Source organism: Mustela nigripes, chromosome 7, assembly GCF_022355385.1.
Source record: "Mustela nigripes isolate SB6536 chromosome 7, MUSNIG.SB6536, whole genome shotgun sequence".
NCBI classification, from domain to species: Eukaryota; Metazoa; Chordata; class Mammalia; order Carnivora; family Mustelidae; genus Mustela; species Mustela nigripes.
In genome coordinates, this window is record NC_081563.1 from 26,934,207 (window position 1) to 26,955,474 (window position 21,268).

At 45.2% G+C, this 21,268-nt stretch overlaps 1 protein-coding gene across 4 annotated transcripts in view; it reads right to left on the bottom strand.

The window, feature by feature from the left end:
* CRIM1 (cysteine rich transmembrane BMP regulator 1) overlaps positions 1-21,268 on the bottom strand; it is a 189,751-nt gene that overhangs the window by 65,635 nt on the left and 102,848 nt on the right. For all 4 annotated transcript variants that reach the window (XM_059405431.1, XM_059405432.1, XM_059405433.1 and 1 more), the window contains 3 exons: positions 15,450-15,571; positions 8,023-8,205; positions 5,252-5,449 (listed from right to left, as the gene is read on the bottom strand). In XM_059405431.1, coding sequence (XP_059261414.1) covers positions 5,252-5,449; positions 8,023-8,205; positions 15,450-15,571 — 503 coding nt within the window. The remainder of the gene's footprint in view (positions 1-5,251; positions 5,450-8,022; positions 8,206-15,449; positions 15,572-21,268) is intronic.

The window sequence follows — 21,268 nt, forward strand, 5'->3', positions numbered from 1 at the left end:
TAATTTTTGATAGGTGATACTCTTGGTGTTGGGTCTGAAATCCCCCAGGTCATCAAAACAAATAGATCCTCCCAGCAGGCGACCACACACACTGGGCCTAAAGAACACTCGGCTCACAGTGGCCACCTGGGCGGGGTCCAGCCATAGCCCAAGATGAACAGGCTTGACATCAAGACTTCAAGTGACAATGTAATACTTATCTCTTGCATCAGGTGTGGGAGCCAAGCTGGCCTCACACCTGTTCACATTTCTTGCATTTTTCTTACTGAGTCATCCAGGGTATGTCACATATGCCTTAGAGCCAGAATGTCCCTCCCCAACACCTTATCTACCCTTAATTATACAACAGATTTTTTTTTAATAGAAAATAGTACTGTGATCTTAGGGTCTCTTTCTGACATTAAGAATCAGCATAGGCAGCATTTATATCTGATGTTATCGGGGCAAAAAAATTAGAGCATTTTCAATATTGAATTGTGACTGTAAGAAACAATTTTGACTGAAATTATAAGGCAGCAGCACCTATATACTTGCAAGGCAGGTCTCAAAAGCAGTACATTAAATGTGACAGCAAGCATTAGCCTTGTAGGATCTGCACTTAAACTCTGTGATTCTGGATACAGGGGCTGAACTGCAGAGACAAAAAGCCAGGATTCACAAACCAGTCTTGGAAGGCCCTGTAGCTGCCCTGGGAAGTTGTCGAGAGCTCAGTGCCCTTCAGCAGGCTGAGCGGTCTACTTGAAGCCAACTGGGCCAACTTGCCTGCAGACATCTGGGCCCACCAGATGTGCTAAACACACCCATCTAAAACAATGCTTTCCATTCTCAGAGTGTATTTTCAAATAGAAGCATTCTAATGGTCTTCTTTCTTCATCTGATCACACTCTGGTCGAGGAAACCCTTATCAGTATGTCACCTCACTCGGCTAAGACGGAGATCTGTAAGAGGAGTCGGCCTCAATTTCCTATTCCTGAGGCTCTCCCTCACTCCCTAAAACTCACTCACACATCATTTATTCATTCACAACTTCCCAGCGCCTACTTCCATGTCAGGTGCTGTTTCACAGATTCAAAAGAATATGCTAAACTCCTATCTCATGGGGAGCAGCCGTGTTCAGGCTACTGGTAAACCTGGAGTGCAGTGCAGGGTCTGGCTCACGGGCACTCCACCTGCGGGCTCCAGAGCCAAGGCTCTGGGAACACCCTGCTCTGCCATCTTTGAGCTGTATGACCCAAGGCAAGTTACATGAAATATAAACTTTGGGTTCTGTGAGGATGAACTAGGACGGTGCTACCAGAGGGGAGCTATGAGGGTCAATGAGTTGTTGGTCTTTAAAGCACTCAGGCTGGCTCAGTCAGCGTGCACGAAATGTTAGCTACCGTTATGGGCTATAAACTCAATGACGCTAATGGTGCTAGATGCTGAGGAAGACCTCATTCTGCTGCCTTCCTTTTCTGTTGTCAGGTTTTTCATTTTTTTGTTTGTTTTTTAAAGATTTATCTATTTTAGAGACAGAGAGAGAGAGCATTAGTGGGAGGGGCAGCGGGACAGACAGAGTCTCAAGCGGACTCCATGCTGCGCACGAAGCCCAATGCGGGGCTCGATCCACGACCCTGAGATCATGACCTGAGCCTAAACCAAGAGTTGCACATTCAACCAACGGCATCACCCACGCACCTGTTTTCAGTTTTTGAGGAGATAAGGACGTATCTTCCATCTGTACACTTAAATTGCAAACTTTATATACTATTCCATTCTCTCCCATCCTAGCTCTTGAAAAAGGGCAGAAAACTTAAATCATGCGATTGAAAAATAAGAAGAAATGAAGAGAAAAGCCAGCAGAACAAAACCCAGGAATATAATCAGTTACAGACTAACAGAACGGGACGGCTTATCTGTATACCTGAACTGGGTGTTGACAATAATGGAGTAAGACTCACTCACGAGAGTACTTAAGTGCCAATTAAAAAAGCACTTAGGTACTTGTGAATCAAGTTAGCTGTCAAGTAACAGCCAAGTCTTGAAGGGGCCCCAGGTTCCAGTCTCCAGTCCTCCAGGAGTAACCAAACGCGTGGTGTTTGTCACTTGGAAGGTATGGAGCTCCAGGAACAACGATGGTCATAACAAGGTGACCAGTTGTCTATGGCAGGTCCTAACATGCTCTGTTTGGTAATACATAATTTATTTAGACAATCTTTGTGGGGGCTCTTTTATCTCATTTCAGACTCTGAATGTGTACCCTAGGATGACAGCTAAATGTGCATGGAGGAATTTGCTGTGTGCAGACTCATCACCACCACTGTTCCTGGTTTCCTCCAAATAATTGCAGCTGATCATGTATTACACATTAACAACTTGACTTTTTTATTTCATCTAATCTACTCTGAGATCACTTGAAATTCTACTTAAATATGCTGCTGAGAAAGTATTTTCAAACAGTTCCAGAGACTTTCTTGAGTCCCCTAAACTAAGCAATAAAATTCATTCACCCTGCTTATTTTTATAAGTTTATTATAATTATTAATAAGTAATCTTTTAGGATTCACTCTTAAGCTGGGCACTGTTTTTTTAATCCCATACCAAAAGGATTTTTCTGTCTGCCTATGACATCTTAAAACGAGAGTTAATGGAGAGCAAGAACAATCTTATATGAAACTCACTACTTATGAGCAAAAACAAGAAATTCAAGATAATCTAGTTCTCTGAGGACTAGAAAATGGACTGTGCCAAAGGCTAGATGAGGAAGGGGAACAGAGACCAGCAGAAGCTTACAGCTTGAAATCAAGATGCTGAGTTCTGGTGAGGAGACTGTCCCAACACCAAGGCTCGGGAAGGAACTCTGTGATGGGTCTCTCCAAAGGCATAGGTACCCTAAGCTTCTCAAACTGCCACGCCACTCCTGTCTCCTCCCCCAACATAGGACCAAGAGCCGAAAATGAAGAGAGATGAATAAGGAAACTGGAAATAGGGGTAGGAGCAAACAGATGACATCTGGGAGTGTGAGAAACAGAACGTAGCTGAATCTGACAAGACGTCCGTGTATCCCATCAAGGCTACTTAACCGCCACTGACCTGGGAGGAAATTACCCCCGTCTCTTTCACCCTTAATTTCTTTATCTTTAAATGGGATGATGAAGGCTTCAGCACAGTGTTACTGAGAGGATTCAATGACATCAGGTACAAATACAAAGCACTTAACCCCACAGTACCAAAATACGGGCATGCCTTTTCTCATCTAATTTAAAACAGCCTAAGATATTTTCTCTGACTTGAACAAGGAGTGGTCGCTTATTTCTTTGTGTCCACTGCTGTATTTGGACAACCAGACGTTCTTCATAAACTTTTATGAAGTTTCTCACTCCTTCCTCAGACAGTGGGAGATTAGATTATAACTCCACGTAGATGCAGTGAGACCGAACTCTATGTAATCACACTAACGTTCACTCCCTATGCAAACATCTTCACGACGCCCAAATCCGTCAGTCTGCGTCACACACACAGACGCGGCTCATCCCGGACAGTCTCCCTGCTCTTATCACCGCAGTGGTGGGTACGTGCCTGCAATGCCTGCAAAATGGCTTGCCTTCCCTTCATTTACTTTCAGAGGGAAGGTCTTATTATTTTTTTAATATAAACTTTTTAGTCTTATTTTCAATTTATAATTCAAGACTCATGAAGTTAAAGGATTAGTGTTTGCTGGTTAATACACTTAAGATTTAACTTTCTAGTAAAGTTCCCACACGTATATGAACGCGTAAGTATTTCAAGTTGACAGCAGACTGTCCCCAACCCTCAGGGAAAGATATTTCCATCTCTGTTTCAGCAAGGCACCCTTTCTCATAGAGCCGACCCTATACCATCATCCATATTTCCATCCACTCCTTTTTCTGGCACTGAAGCACTGCCTTTAGGGCATGGGAGGAGTGTCTGTGTGAGGGGTGGGTGATTTCCACAAAATTGGTCATCTGGAAGCTATAAACTTTTGGAGTGTGGCAGCTGCACTCTGAGCAAAGTAACGGTGAGGGAATTGGTGATGTCAGTAGACCTAGAGTCCTCCAGCTTAAATTTTTATATGATTTTTAAGTTCTTTAGAATTCTAAGCCCTCAGGGGTTAATGAAGCTAATCAGGCAAACTCTGAAGCCTGAGTTTCTTACAATTAAGGCAGAAGCAAAAGACTTCCTGATATAGAATTTAGTCAACTGAATTTCGTTTTTTTTTTTTTTTTTAAGATTTTATTTATTTGTTTGAGAGAGAGAGAGCAGTGGGGAGGGGCAGAGCAAGAGGGAGGAAGGGTCTTAAGCAGACTCTGCACTGAGCGTACCATGGGGCTTGAGCCCAGAACCTTGAGATCATGACCTGAGGAGAAACCAAGAGTCGGATGCAGGGTTGGCCGCTCAATCAGCCATGCCACCCAGGCGCCCCCAGCCAACTCAATTTCTGAAAAGATCTGTCAGTTCTTAAGAGCTGTTTTAAAAAAGTCTAGAAGTATCCACCTTCAACATGATCCACTGTAGTTCAATTTACTATGCAAATGTGCTTCTTAATGACAGATACTCTCTACTGGATCTGTAAGTATAAATATTCACTCCCTTGTCTGTACTAACAGGCACAGAGGATTAAGGCTGACTTAAGTGTGCAAAGACACTTCCCAGGATGGGGCAATTGGGCTGGAGCAGGGCTTGCAAAAGGCTAACCTAGAAGCCTGGGGCTCCTCCCCACTACACAGGAAGAGAGGCAGTGAAGGCAGGCAACCAAGACTTAAGGGAAAGCCTCAGGATAGCAGAAGAAGGGCTGCTGAGTGAAGGCAGTTGGGAGAGCAAACTGTCTTTGATGGTGGCAGACTTTTTCCTCCAGCCATCAGGACTCCTGGGCTCATGGAAACATGAAAAGTCAAACGTGCCATGCTTGCGTCATGGGTCTTATTTCCCACTCTATTTCACCACGTTGACCTTTGGATGCTAATTAGGCTTGAAGTGAATGGAACTGAAATGTATATATTCTTACATCATAAAGTCTTGAGACAAGCATGTTGGCGGCAGTAAAAATTAAGACCACACGGTTCTCATTGCAAATTTGCAACATTTGCCCCAAACGATTAGTTTTGGCCGTATAATAAATTCATCTGCAACTGGTAACAGCATGAAGCAGACATCATGCCCGAGGAAATAAAAAACAAACAAGCACACACTGGTAGAAGCTTATCCAACACGAGACATTTGCCAGGGACTCATTAGAAGCAACGAGGCTTACCTTCGCACACAGGGCAGCACTCGCCAGGCACTTTGACGGGGTTCATGCAGCTCTGTCCGCAGGCCGTTGCCACGCAGTGCGGCTCTCCATTGATGCACTGGCAGAACGTGCAGTCGTCCTCCCGCCACCGGTCTCCGTGGGCGCGGATCTGCCCATTGGCGTAGCAGCCAGCAGGGTTATTAAAAGGATACACGGGATCTAGATGAAAAAGGTGAGTTCCAGGTAAGATGGAGGGCATTCTAATTTAATCTACATTTTATCTCTGCCTGCTGTCATTGGCAAAAGCTCAGGTTGCATAGTGCCTCCAGGGGGACATGCAAAAGCAGCTGTCATCCTGAATTCGTGTCCACCCCTCCTGACGCTGCAGACGGGGCAGGGGATCTGTAGCATAAAAACCAATGTGCAGGTGTTACCACTGCATAAAGTCACAAAACTGTGGACAGAGCTGTGGGCTGGTAATTACAAAATGCAGGTCCATTTTAGGCTTTTGACAAGGTCTTCTGAGCTGCCAATTTTCATGTTCATTATACTTCAATTTCACCACCTGTAAGGTAGAAAAATAATGCCCCCATCCAACTCAGAGGGAGACTGTGGCATCTCGGATAACTGAAGTCTGTCTCACTCAGGGTGCCTGGAGATCCACGTGGACAGCACGTGGATACTGGTGAGTACAGCAAGCACTGGTTGGCCTTGTTCAGGACAAGGCTGGTTTAGACATACCGTGGGTCACGGCTTGTGCCCTGGAGGGAAGGCGGGGAAGCCCGGCCATTTTTCTCCCCGTGAGCTGGGTGGCCAAACAGCAGCCCAGGCTGTGGATCAAGAGTAGCCAAGGCTACTGTAAACAAAACGTGCTTTCTGACATTACTGACCAGGACATAAATACTGCATACAGAATCCCCAGTCACCATTATTTTTTTTTTTAAGGTCCTATAAAGTGTTTATTTTTTAAATCAACATATAATGTATTATTTGCTTCAGGGGTACAGGTCTGTGAATCATCAGGCTTGCACAACTCACAGCGCTCCCCACCCCACTACCATGATAATGAGAGCCACCCAATAAACCACTTCATTTTCTTTTTCAGAAACACATAAAATCTGGCTTCAAAAAGTCAGGGCTGCTGAGCTGGGAGGGAAGTCCAGGCAGTTACGAGTTCGGTCCTCTCCAGTCTAAAGAAGGAACGGCACTCTAAGAAAGTTAGAATGTCAGAAGTTAAAATAATGCAGTCCCGGCTTTAGAAAGCCGGGCTGCCAGAAATGGAAGCAGTCAAAGACCTGAGCTAGATAAGACTTAATAAATTTCTTTATAAAAAATATTTACACCTCATACTTCATTTCTACTCGGAGCCTGGATCTGAATTCCAGGAAGTAAGACCTAACCAGATCCATGCCCAGACAACTCAATATGATTATTACACAGAGGTTCCTATCTGTGGTTTTACACCAACAACCACTACATGGTTTCAGTGACTATTACCAACTGGGGCCAGCTAGGGAACACATCTTTTGGGAAGGTTAGAAGTTTGATGTGATTTTTAGAAAATTAATCCCCAACGACACCTAAAAATTAAACCACCTTTCTCCCATGTTGACCAAAATAACTGCTAACACGGGAAAGAAGTTCCCTATTATGAACAGGTGTTCAGTGTTAGGAACGTAGTTTGTGTATTTTAAACCTTTTCACATTTTGAATATTATGTAGTAAATAAAGCTGGGACACTGAACAGGATTTTAGGAAAACAGGAAAAGGTACGGAATGTGGCATGGTATTTTGTCCTCCTGTTCTCTGTGCGCAGATAAAGACAGGGTGAATGTCAGACATGAGACTGACGTGTCTGATTCCAGATGGAAGGTCTGTGACCTCGTCAGTCAAGACAAGAAGGCTCACATGATCCTCCCTTCTGGGGAACCAGTGTGATGTGGTCATAGCAGAGACACAGTTAGGTGTGGGGGTATCATTCCTGATTTCATTATCAACTCAAACAAATGTTCTACTTTTCTGAACTTCCACTTCTTAAGCTTTAAAATGGGTGGGCTGTAGTGAATGGATATCCAGAATTATTATTCTGAAATGTTTATTATTTACGAATATCAGAGATAAGAGGATAAAGCCTACTGGAAGAATGTGAAACTATTAGTTCCTAGAGGGGTGAGGGGATAGAGAAAAAGCAGGCCCCTGAGAACCTTCAACCCAGGACCACACCTGACACATGGCTGGGCCTTAAGCTGGTGTCACCACCGTGCCACAGAGCCCACTCTCGCCAACACACATTTTCAAAGAGTGGAGGGCAGTGGAGTCCTGGTCCTCCCTGGAGGGGTATGGGTGTGGAAAGGAGGCAGGACAAGCTCCTCTCTGAGCTGCCTGGCTGAGATGGTCAGTGACTAGGGCTGGCTTGCTCTAGCCAAGCAACTTGAGGAAAGCAGGGGGAACTCTGATGTCAGGGTGAAGAGCACTTGCCCCGGAACTGAGTGAGGGCTGCCAGAACCAGAGGGGAGTAACTGACAGCAGTTGTAGCAGTTGTGGGAAATCTCACGTTGATCTGTGGAAACAGGTGGCTCATTTCTACACCCAGGGCATAACTCTTGGGGAGAGATTTTCATACAGCCTTCCTGGCGTTATCAAAGTCCTAAAATATGGACTACGAATGTCAAAAAAAGGGAACTTCTTCAATAGTCCACTATTTTTGGATAAGACTGTTTTGGGTGGATTTAGATACTAAAACCCTGAGCCACGTCTATGCATATTAATCTTTAATCAGCACCTTTTCTTACCTTCGCACACGGGGCAGCACTCTCCTTCAGGCACATAGTACCTCTCGCAGTTCAGCTCTCCGCACTGGGCCGTGAAGCAGATGGAAACACCCCCTTGGCATCGGCAGAACCGACAACTGTCCATTCGAAACATATCCCCATCGTTATATTCCACGTTGTTGAATACACAGGCTGGCTTTGTTTCTGAAAGGAGTTAAAACAAACAAGGCACATTCAAAGTCGATTCTGAGTGGTGTCCTTCTGTTTTCCCAACAACCTCAAGAAAATTATGACAGCAGAAAGTTAAAATTTAATAGAAACGTACTAAACTCAATATAATTTTTTTAAAAAACAGAAGCAATAAGGCAATGCAAAATAAACTAAAATTTAAAAAGTCACATAGCTCTCCTCTTTACCCCAAGGAACTGAAATTCTCCTTAACAAAACCTATACTGCCTTCCCCCTCCTCCAAAGAAAGGTAACCCTCCAACCACGAAACTCACCTATCTGATATGTGCTTTAAAGAGATTACATTTGTTTTATTAAAGAATTCTCTGCCTTAAAAAAATGATCTTGCCCTCACATTAGCTTTTGTTCTGCCTCAAAAAAATTATTTAGGCCTTTTTAGAGACGGTATTTTTGTGTTTTCGCAGTGTTCTTTCCTAAATTCTTTTTTTCCCTCTATCTAGCTTAATAATCTATAATAGTACTTAGACTTTTTTTTTTTTAATAGTACTTGGACTTTAACAAAACACCATTCCACTTCTTGGAAACAACCTAATTGTCTACAAACTGATGTGAAGGACAGACAAATGTGGTATATCCATACAACGAAATACTTCTTGGCTATAAACAGGAATGAAGTTCTGAGATATGCTACAGCATTAATGAACCTTGAAAGCATTATGCTAATTAAAGGAAGCCAAACAAAAACCCAAACATATTACATGATTCTAATTACACAAAATGCCCGTCATAGGCACGTCTACAGAGATAAAAACTAGATTAGCTGTTGCTTAATACTGGGGGCTTGGGAGGCAAATGGGGAGTGAGTTGGGAACTAACAAGTTGGATGAGTTGGGAACTTTTACGGGGATTCATGAGCGTTCTAAAATTGACTGTGATTATACAGCCCTGTGAATATACTAAAAACTCCTGAATTATACAACTTAGTGAATTGCACGATATGTGCCTCAATAAAGCTGGCAACATAAAAAAACTCCCATGTTGAAGAAAGGTCTCCTGCATTGATGTACCCTGTTATATAAGGTGGGAAAAACTGGATCATGATACATGCATTTCTCACGGGTTTCTCTTCCCCAACATCATTTAATATGTCACCCTGCATGTTCACAATTTAGAGAGAGACTTTCACTGCCTCTTAAATTGAGTATATTTGCACTTGATTTGTATTTAAGGACAATGACTTTCTCATTTGATTTTGTAACAGTCCAGTGGAGAAGACAGAGCAAGTGTTACCATCCATTTCTTTGATTAGGAAAATGAGCCTTAGAAGCGGCTGGGTGACTTGCCTACAGTCACGTAACTGGCTGGAGGTGGCCATGCACCCATTTACACAGGCGGCAAACGCACACGTATGAACCTCCTCCCTGCTGGGGTAGTATATACAGTATTCCTTTTCTCCGAAAATTAAGGTTGGGTTAAGTAGCATCTTATGACAACTCAGAATTCCTCCATATGCTTTCGGCCAACACACTAATCTGAGCTGGGACTGGAAGGAACCGGGCAGCCAGAGCACGAGTTTCCAAGTACAGAAGACGGTGGTGCCCTCACAAATCAAACCTGCAGGCTCTGCAGAGAGGTAAAGCCGTCCACCCTAACGAAAGGCTGAGCACCCGTTCAAAGTGAGAGAAAAATGGAGAAACCATCAATATTAATTACTTGGCTGCATTAGCCAGCCACATCTACCATGTGTGTGAAGCTACAAATCTCCACACAAGATGAGAAGAGGTGAGGAGGGGAGAGTCTGGTTACGAATATCGCTGCTGCAGATGAACCGTCTTTATGGTGGGGTGGGGGGTGGTGGAGGAGCTTAAGCGGGAAGGGACAGGGCTGGATGAGGACTTGGCAATTAAGTCTCACCAGTGAATACACAGAGAGGAGGGGCTGGAAGGTAGAGACATGAGGAGTCCCCAAAAACCCAGTCTGGAAAACATAATCGGTTCTTCAGGATGATGAGGATGATAATAATAATAATAATAATAATAATAATACCCACACAACATAATGAAATCCGTTTGATGTGGAGAGAAATTTACAGAGGCTCTTGAGAAAATACCTGATAAGAAGGACAGCAGGGGTCTTTGAGGAGCAATGATCAATGACTTCCCCGCCTGCAGGGGATAGAGGAATCGCAGAACAGTGGGGAGATGACCACTGCCTCTCTAAGAGGACAACTTAAGTGGCTGTGGAAATGAAAAATATTACAAAGAAATAATTTACTATGTAATTTGTACTTCTCAATACAGAGATGCATAAAAGTGTCTTTTTAGTCATTTTTTGTGTATGTTTTACATCTGTCCAACTGAATTTTATATTTCTAAGTTCTGGAATCTTCTCTTCCCTCTTTAATATATTCCAGAATTCCCGAAAAAGAACCTTACGGTATAGATGGTTTCACTGCCTACCAAATTACACTGGTTGGCAGATGTGACAGGTATATTATTTTGATGAAGGAAAAGACTAAATAAAGCATAGAACTTTAAATCAAATGTGAAAGGGGAAGAAAAATCCAAACAGATACACTTCTGTTACTTTTTCTCTTCAATCTCTCAGTGAAAAGGCCAGTATCTTGCCTCTGGTCTCATCTAACTGTGGGTGAGCTATGTAGGAAGCCCAGTGGGTAGACAACAAAAGCCAAATGAGAGGTAACTGTATGGTAGACATCTATGAAGATCTCCACATGTCAAGAGCAAACAGACAGGTCACAAAGACAGGGTGCATGCAGCTCTAAATACCTGAAGAGGAAAAAGCCCTTGTCCCTGGGTTGGGGAGAGGAAGATACACTAGAATGCCTTTAGGATAAGGAATCCTTATAAAGGACTGCAAAAGGTGGTATCACTCTTAAATAGGATCAGCTTGATAAGGCCCCAGGAACACAATGGTGCTCAATTAGTGCATGTGAGGAAAATTTCTTTCAAAGTACAGTATTCTCTTCATTACTGTAGAAGTAAATATTTTATCTCAGAAACATTACTGAGCATTATTACTATACAAAGGATTCTCAGTAGATGTTTTTGCACTAATTTCTGCAGGTCTGAGTTTTCTAGGCCAAAATTTTACACGAAGCTTAAGTCAGCCTTGGGTATGGCTCTCCCGTGACTGGTGAATTTCACATGTTAGTGTCTGATGCTGGAAGAGTCAGTTATTGGCTATGACACTTGGACTGAAATGTTCTGCTGTTTCAGAAAAAAGTTCAGATGTTTGTACATACACATACACAACTGATCACTTCCACACTGTAGGCCTGAGATTTCAGATCCGAAGTCCTCCAGGAATGAGGGGGTGGGCTCGTATAAGACAACAGGGTGTATGAGAGCTAAATGGAGAACATGCACCCATCTAAAAGTAGAGGCCATCACTCTCTTCCAGCTGACAGATGATGACAGTTTTGTTAGTGGGCCCGAATCCAGACACAGTCCTGAGGGGACTCCAGACTGCTCCACCCCTGTGGAGGTCACACCTCCAGCTGGTGACCTTGATGCCGTCTAAGCTTCTACAAAAGGAGCTCGAGGGTACCACCTGTTCTTCGGGTTTCTAAATAGGCCTGTCCTTCAACCAATACCTCATAGATCCTTTTAGCTCTCCTCAGAGAACTAGTCACAAACTGCCTCTACCTGGTCTGCAACCCTCCAGTCCCACTGCCAAAACCAAACCAAACCAACCAAACCAAACCAAACCAAACCAAACCGAAAATAGTTTTTAGGGAGACTAGTCTATCTATTCATCCAGGCTAATGTTTTCAAAACACAGGAGTTCTCAAATTCTCTGTGAACATTTTTCATTTTGTTTTCACTTTAATGCTCGTTTTAACGTGCTCGCGTGCACGCACACACACACATGGATCGTCTCAGTGGCAGCTCAGGAACCGAGTGCTGACATGCTGTCTCCATTTTTACATGTGGGGTTACTTATGTTAACATGCACCCCACTGTCTCCCGAGCAGGGGTTTCTGGAACTGTTCCCACTGGGGGGTTCTCAAGTCCAAGAGACCATGCTCTCGTCATCTAGGCTCCAGCTGGGTGTCCCATGGATCTCTGAGAACTACTTTCATGAAGTTGCATTTTAATATTTTGTTTCTGCTTTCTGGTGACAGAGGAAACCTGTGTGTGCGTTGGTGGTATGAAAGTAACTCAGGACAGGCCCACTGCATCATCTAGAGCTTTCCAAAAACCCAGAGGAGACGAGCGCTGCCCCCTCCAACAGGCTTCTTTCCTCTAAAAATAAGAATTGTGTATCTGACTCTACCTCCTTTTCTCACTTGGATGGCCAGGAGGTGCTGGGGGCCCGACTGACGTTCAGCCCTGGCAATAACACAGACAGACAGGGCCTACGTACCTGCGGGTGCTTTCTTTTTGGTTTTCACTTTCAACTTTTATGTACCAGTCTAGGATTCCCTGCTTTCTCATTAATATTTCAGCATTATGTTGTTTTTGTTATAAAGTTACCTAAAATCTCTTGTGGATAAGGGAAGTTTTATAAATATAAATATATAGACCCCTTCCTTTCTAAGTGATGACAGCAATGAGTTTTTGATATGTAATATCCTATAATGATGAACTTATGACAGGTAAGATTTTCCCAGGGCACTGGGGAGGGGGGCACATATGCACGCACACACACATATGTGCACGCACACATACATACAGATAAGTGTGTATGCATGTGTGTGTATGTGTATACCTCAAAGTAGTAAAATGCAGACCTGCAGGTATAATGTCTTTAAACATCATTGCTGTTCCTTGACTATGAATCTTCGCAGCGTTACAGTTTCTAGTCTCATCTACAACTCAGTGACTAAGTAATAGAGACACTCTAACAGGACAACCAATAAAGCAAAGATGACCCGCGTTTGAGGTGGGAAGAAAGAGGCACCCCCAGAAACAGCGCGAGGATGCTTTGTCATCTCTGCACTTGCTCATGGCAGATGGCAAGTCCCATTCCCGGACAGAGCTCTATGGAAAGTGAGGCCACCCGCGGGGGCAGGCCCCAGAGATCCCCCCGCAGCCCCTGAGGTGTGGGGCAGTGCTCAGCTGTCTGAATCACACCACACTGGGGGGAGATGTGAAGTCAATGTCCTGATAAGAAAGGCATATGCAGGGACACCTGGGTGGCTCAGTTGGTTAAGCAGCTGCCTTCGGCTCAGGTCATGATCCCAGCGTCCTGGGATCGAGTCCCACATCGGGCTCCTTGCTCAGCAGGGAAGCCTGCTTCTCCCTCTGCCTCTGCCTGCCATTCTGTCTGCCTGTGCTTGCTCTCTCCCCCCCTCTCTCTGATAAATAAATAAAATCTTTAAAAAAAAAAAAAAAAAAAAAAAGAAAGGCATATGCACAAATTTCTATAATCAAGATATAAGGAAAGAAGAAAGGCACACGTCCTCCTCACTCAGAGGACACAACAGCAAATCATATTACTAGCGGTGGTATTTCCAGGGGACAAGTGACTTTCAAGATTAATGTTTCAGGAAGGGAAGTAAAGTAAAAGATGGAGGAGTCCCACAAAGTAGCCCCTCTGTGGGCTGGTATTTAACAGCCCCCTCTAGCGGGGGGCTAGATGTCACTAAGATGACATGAATCTGCTTACTCACTCCCCCGAGAAGCCCTGGGTGCCCTCTGTGAGGCAGACAACATGCGCCTGCCCACAGGACAGGGACAGACTCTCTGCCTCTGGCGGTTCAGGTGGGAGAACGAGACACAGACATGAGAGCACGTGCAAAGGAAGCGGTCCTGGAAGGAAGCACCTCTGAGAGGCTGGGAGGAAGCAGGGGGAAGCAGGGACTCCCATCTCCAACGGCAGGAGTTAAATACTCACAAAACGTCACCGACAAATACACGTATGCAGCGGTACCAGACAGAAAGCTGGGCCATTAGCTGGTGTTTACCACACATGACTACAGGTGACGAGAAGCACTGAGAATGGACTTTTTCTGCACTTGTGCCTTGGATTCATTCACAAGGTCTGAGTCAGGAAGCTCCTCTCACCTTCTCTAGCCCCTGGGAACATCCAGAACAGTGTCTGTGGATGTGAATAGGAGGTGGGTCCCCAAAATAAAACCATTTGCTCTTGAGGCTCTCCTGCGAGTGCTTCACATAGAAAACCTCAGGTAAGTGACAGTTATTCACTCCATTTGACAGATGTGGAGACTGAGGCCCAGGGAGACCAAGAGGCACCCAAAGTTACACAACCAGTGAGTAGAGGAACCAGTTCTCAAAGCGAGGTCATTCGGTTCCAGTCTACATTCTCTCAACCATGAAGCCATACCACAAGTGTTTCCTCAAAGCAAAATGAACAGAACGACAGGTGGCCGCTGGACTCAAAACTACAGGACGCAATCAAACAGGACTCCATTTTAATTTTCTCGGGGAAAAGGGCAAGCTTGAGAGAGGGCGGAAATTCTTCCGAACTCTGGTGTCTTAGAGGTTTCTGTGTGATTTTGTTGGACTTGTCCAAATGCATCTTCATTTTCCTTGTAGGTAAATGAAGGTAATTTTCCTAGGTATTGACTAAACAGTGCTAGAATTATTGACATTTCACTTGCTTGGCTTTTATTCTTTGTTTTCCTTCTGAACATTCTGAGGGAGGGACAGGTCTTAGGTTCTTCTCCCTTCTAGCATCTAAATTCAATCAGCCCCATGTCACCAAACACCAAGCCCTCTCGCAACAGGGGAAAGGGTGAGGCAGGCATGGATTCTATCTGAAGGAATCTTGTGACTGAGGAAGGCCTTTTCCAGGCCGCAAGGCTCAAGCCAAAAGCAGGCCAATCCGAATGACCCAGCACGGTCACAGACGTGCTAAGTAGGAAAACACTCCATTGGTCGAGCAACGCCTCTCCTGTCTCAAGTTGTGCAGCTTCCATGTGGCGTTAGTTCCACAGACTGGCTCCTGACAGCAGTGGCAGGATGATCACAGGCTCCATGAGCCTTTCCTTGAAATCCTAACATTCCTGCACTACTGAAACAGCGGAGTGTGACAGCTACATGAATCTGTGCCTCCACCTCCGAAATCCTCTCTCTGATGGAACGAGGATCCCCTATCCTCACCGCCTTTGCTGCACTGTGGGATCTCCAGCAGACCTACTTTCTTGAGGGAGTTGCTCTGAGCCCCTGAGTAGAGGCCCTGCCTTACAAAAGGCAGAAGTGGCCAGACAGACCCCTCCCATCCTCCTGCACGAATGTACACTCTCTGAGAACAAGAGAAACCCCACGTACCATTAACACATTCAAAGACATCACAGCACTTTCCAGGTGTTCCATCTCCACGAGAGACTATGCGAGGAGTGGATCCCACCTCACACACGGGGAAACCACATAAGCCAGAGAGACACTCGCATCTGAAACCAAAGAAAAGGGAAGGAAAACCCCATGAATAAACAACAACATAGAAGTCCGAAGCCCACAAGGTGGCGGGGGCTGTGGCATGAGCTTGTCTGTAGGGAAGTGTCCTGTGTATCTGGGGTCACAGGGGAATGGGGAATGGTGCTAACGTAATTTGCATTCCCAATAACTGAGGCTCATCTCCTTAATACACACCCATATTTTTAATTTTAACCATTTTGACAGAAATATTTCTAAAATGTATTATGTCTTTTCTTACTTGACCAGACCAGCATAACCTGCATTTCCTTGATGGTGTGGGGCCGAGTTTATGGGTGTACATTATGGGGTTATCCACAGATCAGGTAAGCTCACATGGGCTCAGGCCGAAGGGGTGCTCTGTGTAAATGACTCTGTGTCGCAGCTTTGCTGTTGACCTTTTGGTGTTTTTCAGGGATTCTTCTGACCCTTCTTTCAGCTATTAAGTTAGTAGCTTTTGAGTCCCTTTTCGTCAGTGTGATTGTGTCTAGGAGCGCCCTTATCTTTAGCCACATTAATTTATAATTGTGTATCACAGAAGAAACAGACTCTGACTGAAGACTGAGGAGGTCTTTAGAAACAGCATAAGCTTCCGTAAGTGGACTTCCTGACAGTCTTAGTCTGGGGCATCTTCTAGGCTACCACATGCCCATTTATGTCTACGCGCACGCATGAGGTGTTCCGGGAACTGTGAGTTCGCTCTGCCGGCTCTCACCCTTCCTTAACTGCAACTCTGCTGGGAAACCAGCCTAAAGAGAGAAGAGTTAGAGTGGAGGGTATCCGCAGGAGAACCAAATGTCGTCAGCTGCCTGCGGATGATCTGCTACAAGGACCTAGGCAGGAATGAGCAGCTCAGGGCAGCAGGATACAAATGAAATAAAAGGAAGGAGCAGCTGGACTCCAGCCCTGGGGTGGGCTGGAAGTGGGGATCAGAAGGCAGAAAGGGAGTTCCCGGGTTGACAGGAGTGAAAGGAAGGCATCCTAAAAGGGGACACCCATGCAGGAAGTATGTGGGTATTTGGGTACAGTGTGGGTCAAGATCATGGGAGAGTAACACTCCCAGCAGGGAAGTAACACTAGTAACACTCTCATTAATTTTGGTGTTGTTTCCCATCCCCTCTACTGAAATGATTGTTTTGTTCTCCTATTGCTCTCTGGATGTTTAACAAATTAAAATATGCATGTAGTCCACAAGTACCTCAATAATCAGACTCAGAGGTCTAGTTACATTTATATAACCACCAAACTAAAAAGGAAACAAATTTCAATTAAAACTTGCACCAAAGACCATGAAAGCAACTGGAAAGGTGTCAACAACCCCTCTCAAGGTGGGCGCTTTCAGCCTTCCTCCCAGTGGGGCAGTGGTTATACCGGGCACCTGGGGGAGAAGAGGGGTTTAGATAGTAGTAAGGTTTTGCTGCAATGTTGTTTCTTCCTACGCTCTAAGATAAACGTTTGCCTGCTCTGTGTGGGCAGATCTGTATTCCCAGAGGACAATCACCTTACGGGGTTGGGTAAAGATGAACCGGTCTTTTAGCTCCTGCAAAGGTTATCCCATAGTGTCATCTGTATGTGCCTTGTCCCTGCAGCTTTAAGCAGATAATCCTATCCCTGTGATGTTACCGTAATGATATATTATTTACATTTATTCTTGATCCTCTGTACAACCTCAGCTCTGCTGTCTTTACAGATAAATGGGGCTCGGGGACTGAGAGGCCATGCCCTGATCCTGTCATCTGACCGCGATTACAATGAAAGCAGCCTACAAGAAGAGCTGACTCATCTTTTCTTCCACATGTTCCGGGATCCGCCTTCCTCCCTGTTCCAGGGAATCATTCTAATTCAAACACCAAAAGAGTATACAATGAACCAAAAAACACCTCTTCAGCTGTCCTTCAGCCCCGTAACCTTTCCTGGACACGTATGGGCACTCACGTGCCAGGCTCTCTTCTAGGCTGTCAGAAATCCCGTAACGGAGTCTGCCCTGTGGCTTCTTTCTTTTCCTTTCACATCTGACCTGCCTCCCAACATTTATATCTCTCTCTTGCATTTGTAGAGATTCACAAAGGTTGTCTGCGGTATGTTACGGAAGGTCTGAAACTGCACACAACTACCTAGTAACCTACTTAGCAAAGGAAAACCCCCGATGCAGAATTTTTACTTCTAAACCCAGAATGACTGCATGTTCAAGTTCCGAGGACTCAGGTGTCCCTGGTTTTGCTGGCTGGTCTGCCCCCAGCTCCCTTCCCCTTCTGCACTAGCCCCTTGGCAAGCCTTCCTCACTTCTTGCTATCTTTTGACTTCTCACAGCTTCCCCTGAACCAAAGATGAGCAGGTTTGTTAGAGACCATTGGCACCTGAATAATGAAGGAACTTACTAGAAAACTAGGACAGGTGAAAACCTGGGCTCACATCAGATATCTATCAAGCAACTACCTATTAAGTTGAAACTTTAGGAAAACTATCATTTTCCTATAGGTCAAAAATAGTCAAAGAGCAATTTCCTGTAGTTCCACACAGTACGACTCACATGGATTATGTTTTGACAGATGGGTTTACACTCTCTGTCTCACAAACCGGAGGGGACTCAGCAGGACTCTTACCTGCCACAGAAATTTGTTTTGTCTACAAATTATGTGAGTCCAATGTAGTTGTAAAAAATTCTGTAATAAGATTATGGCAGATTCCCTGGTTTACCTACACTGGAGGTCGGTATTCTTCCCTTTTACAGATGGAACAGTGAGGCACACAGCCTTCACAACTGACCTGAAATTAAACAAGGCTTCCTGCTCTGTGCTCTCCACTGGAAGAGCCTAGATTCTCTTCCAGGGAATCGTGAAGAGGAAATGCTGAGTGACAAAACAACTGAAGCATGCAAACTGCTCGTTTGTCCTTACGACTTTACCCTTCATTTTTATTCTCTTCATTTTTATTCTGTCTCTGTCCCGTCTCCCCAGTCTTCCTCCTACCCTTTACCTCCTGCCTGGATAAAGAGTAAGCAAGAAAATTAAGAAAACGTGTGGATCCCTGGCAGAGGAAACAGAGCAACACACAAGAAAGAGAAGCTCATGACATCCATGTTAACACTTACCCTCACTTCTAAATCCATCCTCTCCCCCACCGATTTCCATGCTCTCCCCTGGCCTCCCCTGGATCTCTCCTTCCCACCCATCCCGCCGCCCCGTTCCCGTACTTCCGACATCAGAAGTCTTCATGGGCTCCTCATTTACCTGCGCAGCTGCTCAGCCCAGCATTCAACACTGTCAAGTCCACGGGCCTTTCCCTCCAATTCTACTCTGTGGTCTTTCTCTTCATTCTCCTTCTGCTCAGGTCACTTCTCGTCTCCACATAAGCCCTCACTCTGCTGCCTTTGCACTGCTCACCCCTGCTCCCTCCTGAGCCCTCCTTATCCAGCTGTCTGTCCAGACGCCATCTGTCCTCCGGGGCCAACCTCAAACGACGGCTTGTCTCGCAGCCGTGAGATCCCACACTTCCCTTAAACTTCCTCTCAGTGTGTTCTGTGGTGACTCAAGTGCGCATTTTACCACAAGCTCTCCTTGCATCTACTGTGCGTAGTCACTAATAAGTAACTTGTTACATTCAGCAGAACGGGAAATGAATAAAAGAGGGGTAACAGGAACTAAACAAAACAAAAACACAGAAGAGAAAGTGAGAAGCAAAACACTGAGATTTCTGTTCCATGAACTCAAAAAGGCTACTTGAGGCAGAGCTATTTGTGGACACCTAGAGCAGAACTGCTGAAGGCTTTTTTTTTAAAAGTAAATAAAATAACATCTTTATTGAGATATAATTAGCATGCCATAAAATTCACTTCTTTAAAGTGCAATTCCGTGGTTTTATATTCACAGGGTTGTGCAACCATACTACCTAATTTTAGAACATCTTCATCACCTCAAAAAGAAGCCCTGTATGCCCATTCCCTCCCCCAGACCTTGCAACCATGAATCTCTGTTCTGCCTCTGTGGGCCAGCCTCTTCAGGACAGTTTGTATAAATAGGATCATACAATATGTGGGCTAAGGGCTTTTGAACTTCAAACAAGAAGCAACCTGTATGTGCAATTTGCCGGAAAAATCAAGCTTCTAATGTGATCCTCAGTATTAAGATAATGATCAATCAAGGCACCACATTAATAAATTTTGGCATAATGTAATCACAGCTGCAGCCAGGTGGGCTGCTGAAGCTGTCTTTTTTCTCTAGGAGGTAATGGATGCAGCTTAATGGGCATCTGAGTGCCTGAATAGTGTGAAGAATGACACTCAGAAACCAGCTAAGCCCCTAGAGGGCACTCCCCTCCTTAGGAGGCCTGGGCTGGCTGGTTGCGATGGCTGAAAGGCAATATACAGCGATGCTTTCCCCTCCTATCCTCTGCTTCCTGGGCGAGACAGACAGTCCCAGGCAGGCCAGAGTCCCAGCGCAGCCCCCAGGAGGCTTGCAAGTCCAGCCTCTCATCTTTTCGAGCTTCCAGGTCCTACTGGTTCCTCCGTCAGCTGCACCTGAGCAACAAGGGCAATCTGCCAGTCACCAAATCCACTCACCCCGCCAACCCCCACCCAACCCGGTGCCACGGCTCGGATGTGCACTCCGCCTCAACTCGTCTGCCCCTGGTGAATTCCATGCAACCCGAAGACCACCCACCCTACAAGGCCTTCTCCGATCAAAAAGCAACCAGGATTACACTATATGTTCACTAACTGGAATTCAAGTAAAAACTTGAAACCTTAAAAAAAAAAAAAAAAAAAAAAAAAGGCGACCAGGATTAATTTTCTCTCCTCTGACCTTGGGTGCTGAACTCTTGGGATGGAACACACTCATCCTACAAAAATCGAAATCTTACTGCCTCTCCTGTGAATGCCTCTAGTCTTATTTGTCTTGGAAATGAAAAGAAAAAAAAAAAGGATAAAGCCATCAAAACAATAATCTGGAATAAACATTTAATTTATGGTAAGTCAGACATTAAACCACGCATTGTTTTTACAGGCATAAATTTCAGACTGAGAGCTAATAGTTAAAGCACTTTTCCAAAATTAGTGTGTGGAGGGAAAGACGATGAGTCCGTCTAGAATGCTGATTCCAGGGAGCCTCCCTCCCGGAGAGTCTGTCTGTAAGTCTGGGGCAGGGCTCAGCATCCGCCTGCATCACGAGCCCTCCAGGAGATACCACTCAAGGGAACCCGGGACCCGCTTTCTGAGCAACTTGCTCCCGGAAGGGCAGGCTCTCGCTGCCATGGCTTCATGTGCACCTCCCGGTAGAAAAAGCCAAGTGCAACAGATCTATCTTGTTAGTAAGAAAGATGATTCGTAGCACTTGCTCTTAATCATTTACAATACCTCCTTCCTGCCCCAATACAGTCTCTCAGGAGGGAGAAGCATGTGGCGGGAAGAAAGACACAATAGCGACTGGGCCATGCCATCGTCTACCAGGAACCTTGTCACCACTGGCAGCCGCACCGGGACGCATGTTGTCCATAAAAGGAGACGGCTGGAGCAGGATGAGCTTTCTCTCTTCTCACTCCACAACCTCACCTTTGTTCTTGCCCTTCGCTTTCCCTTCGCTCAACAGTCTGATCCTGGCTTGTGCCCTCCCACTGCTCCTCCTGGCGCCCACCCCGGCTTTGGAGCACCTCACACGCCTGCACTCCCACGCCCTGGCCCC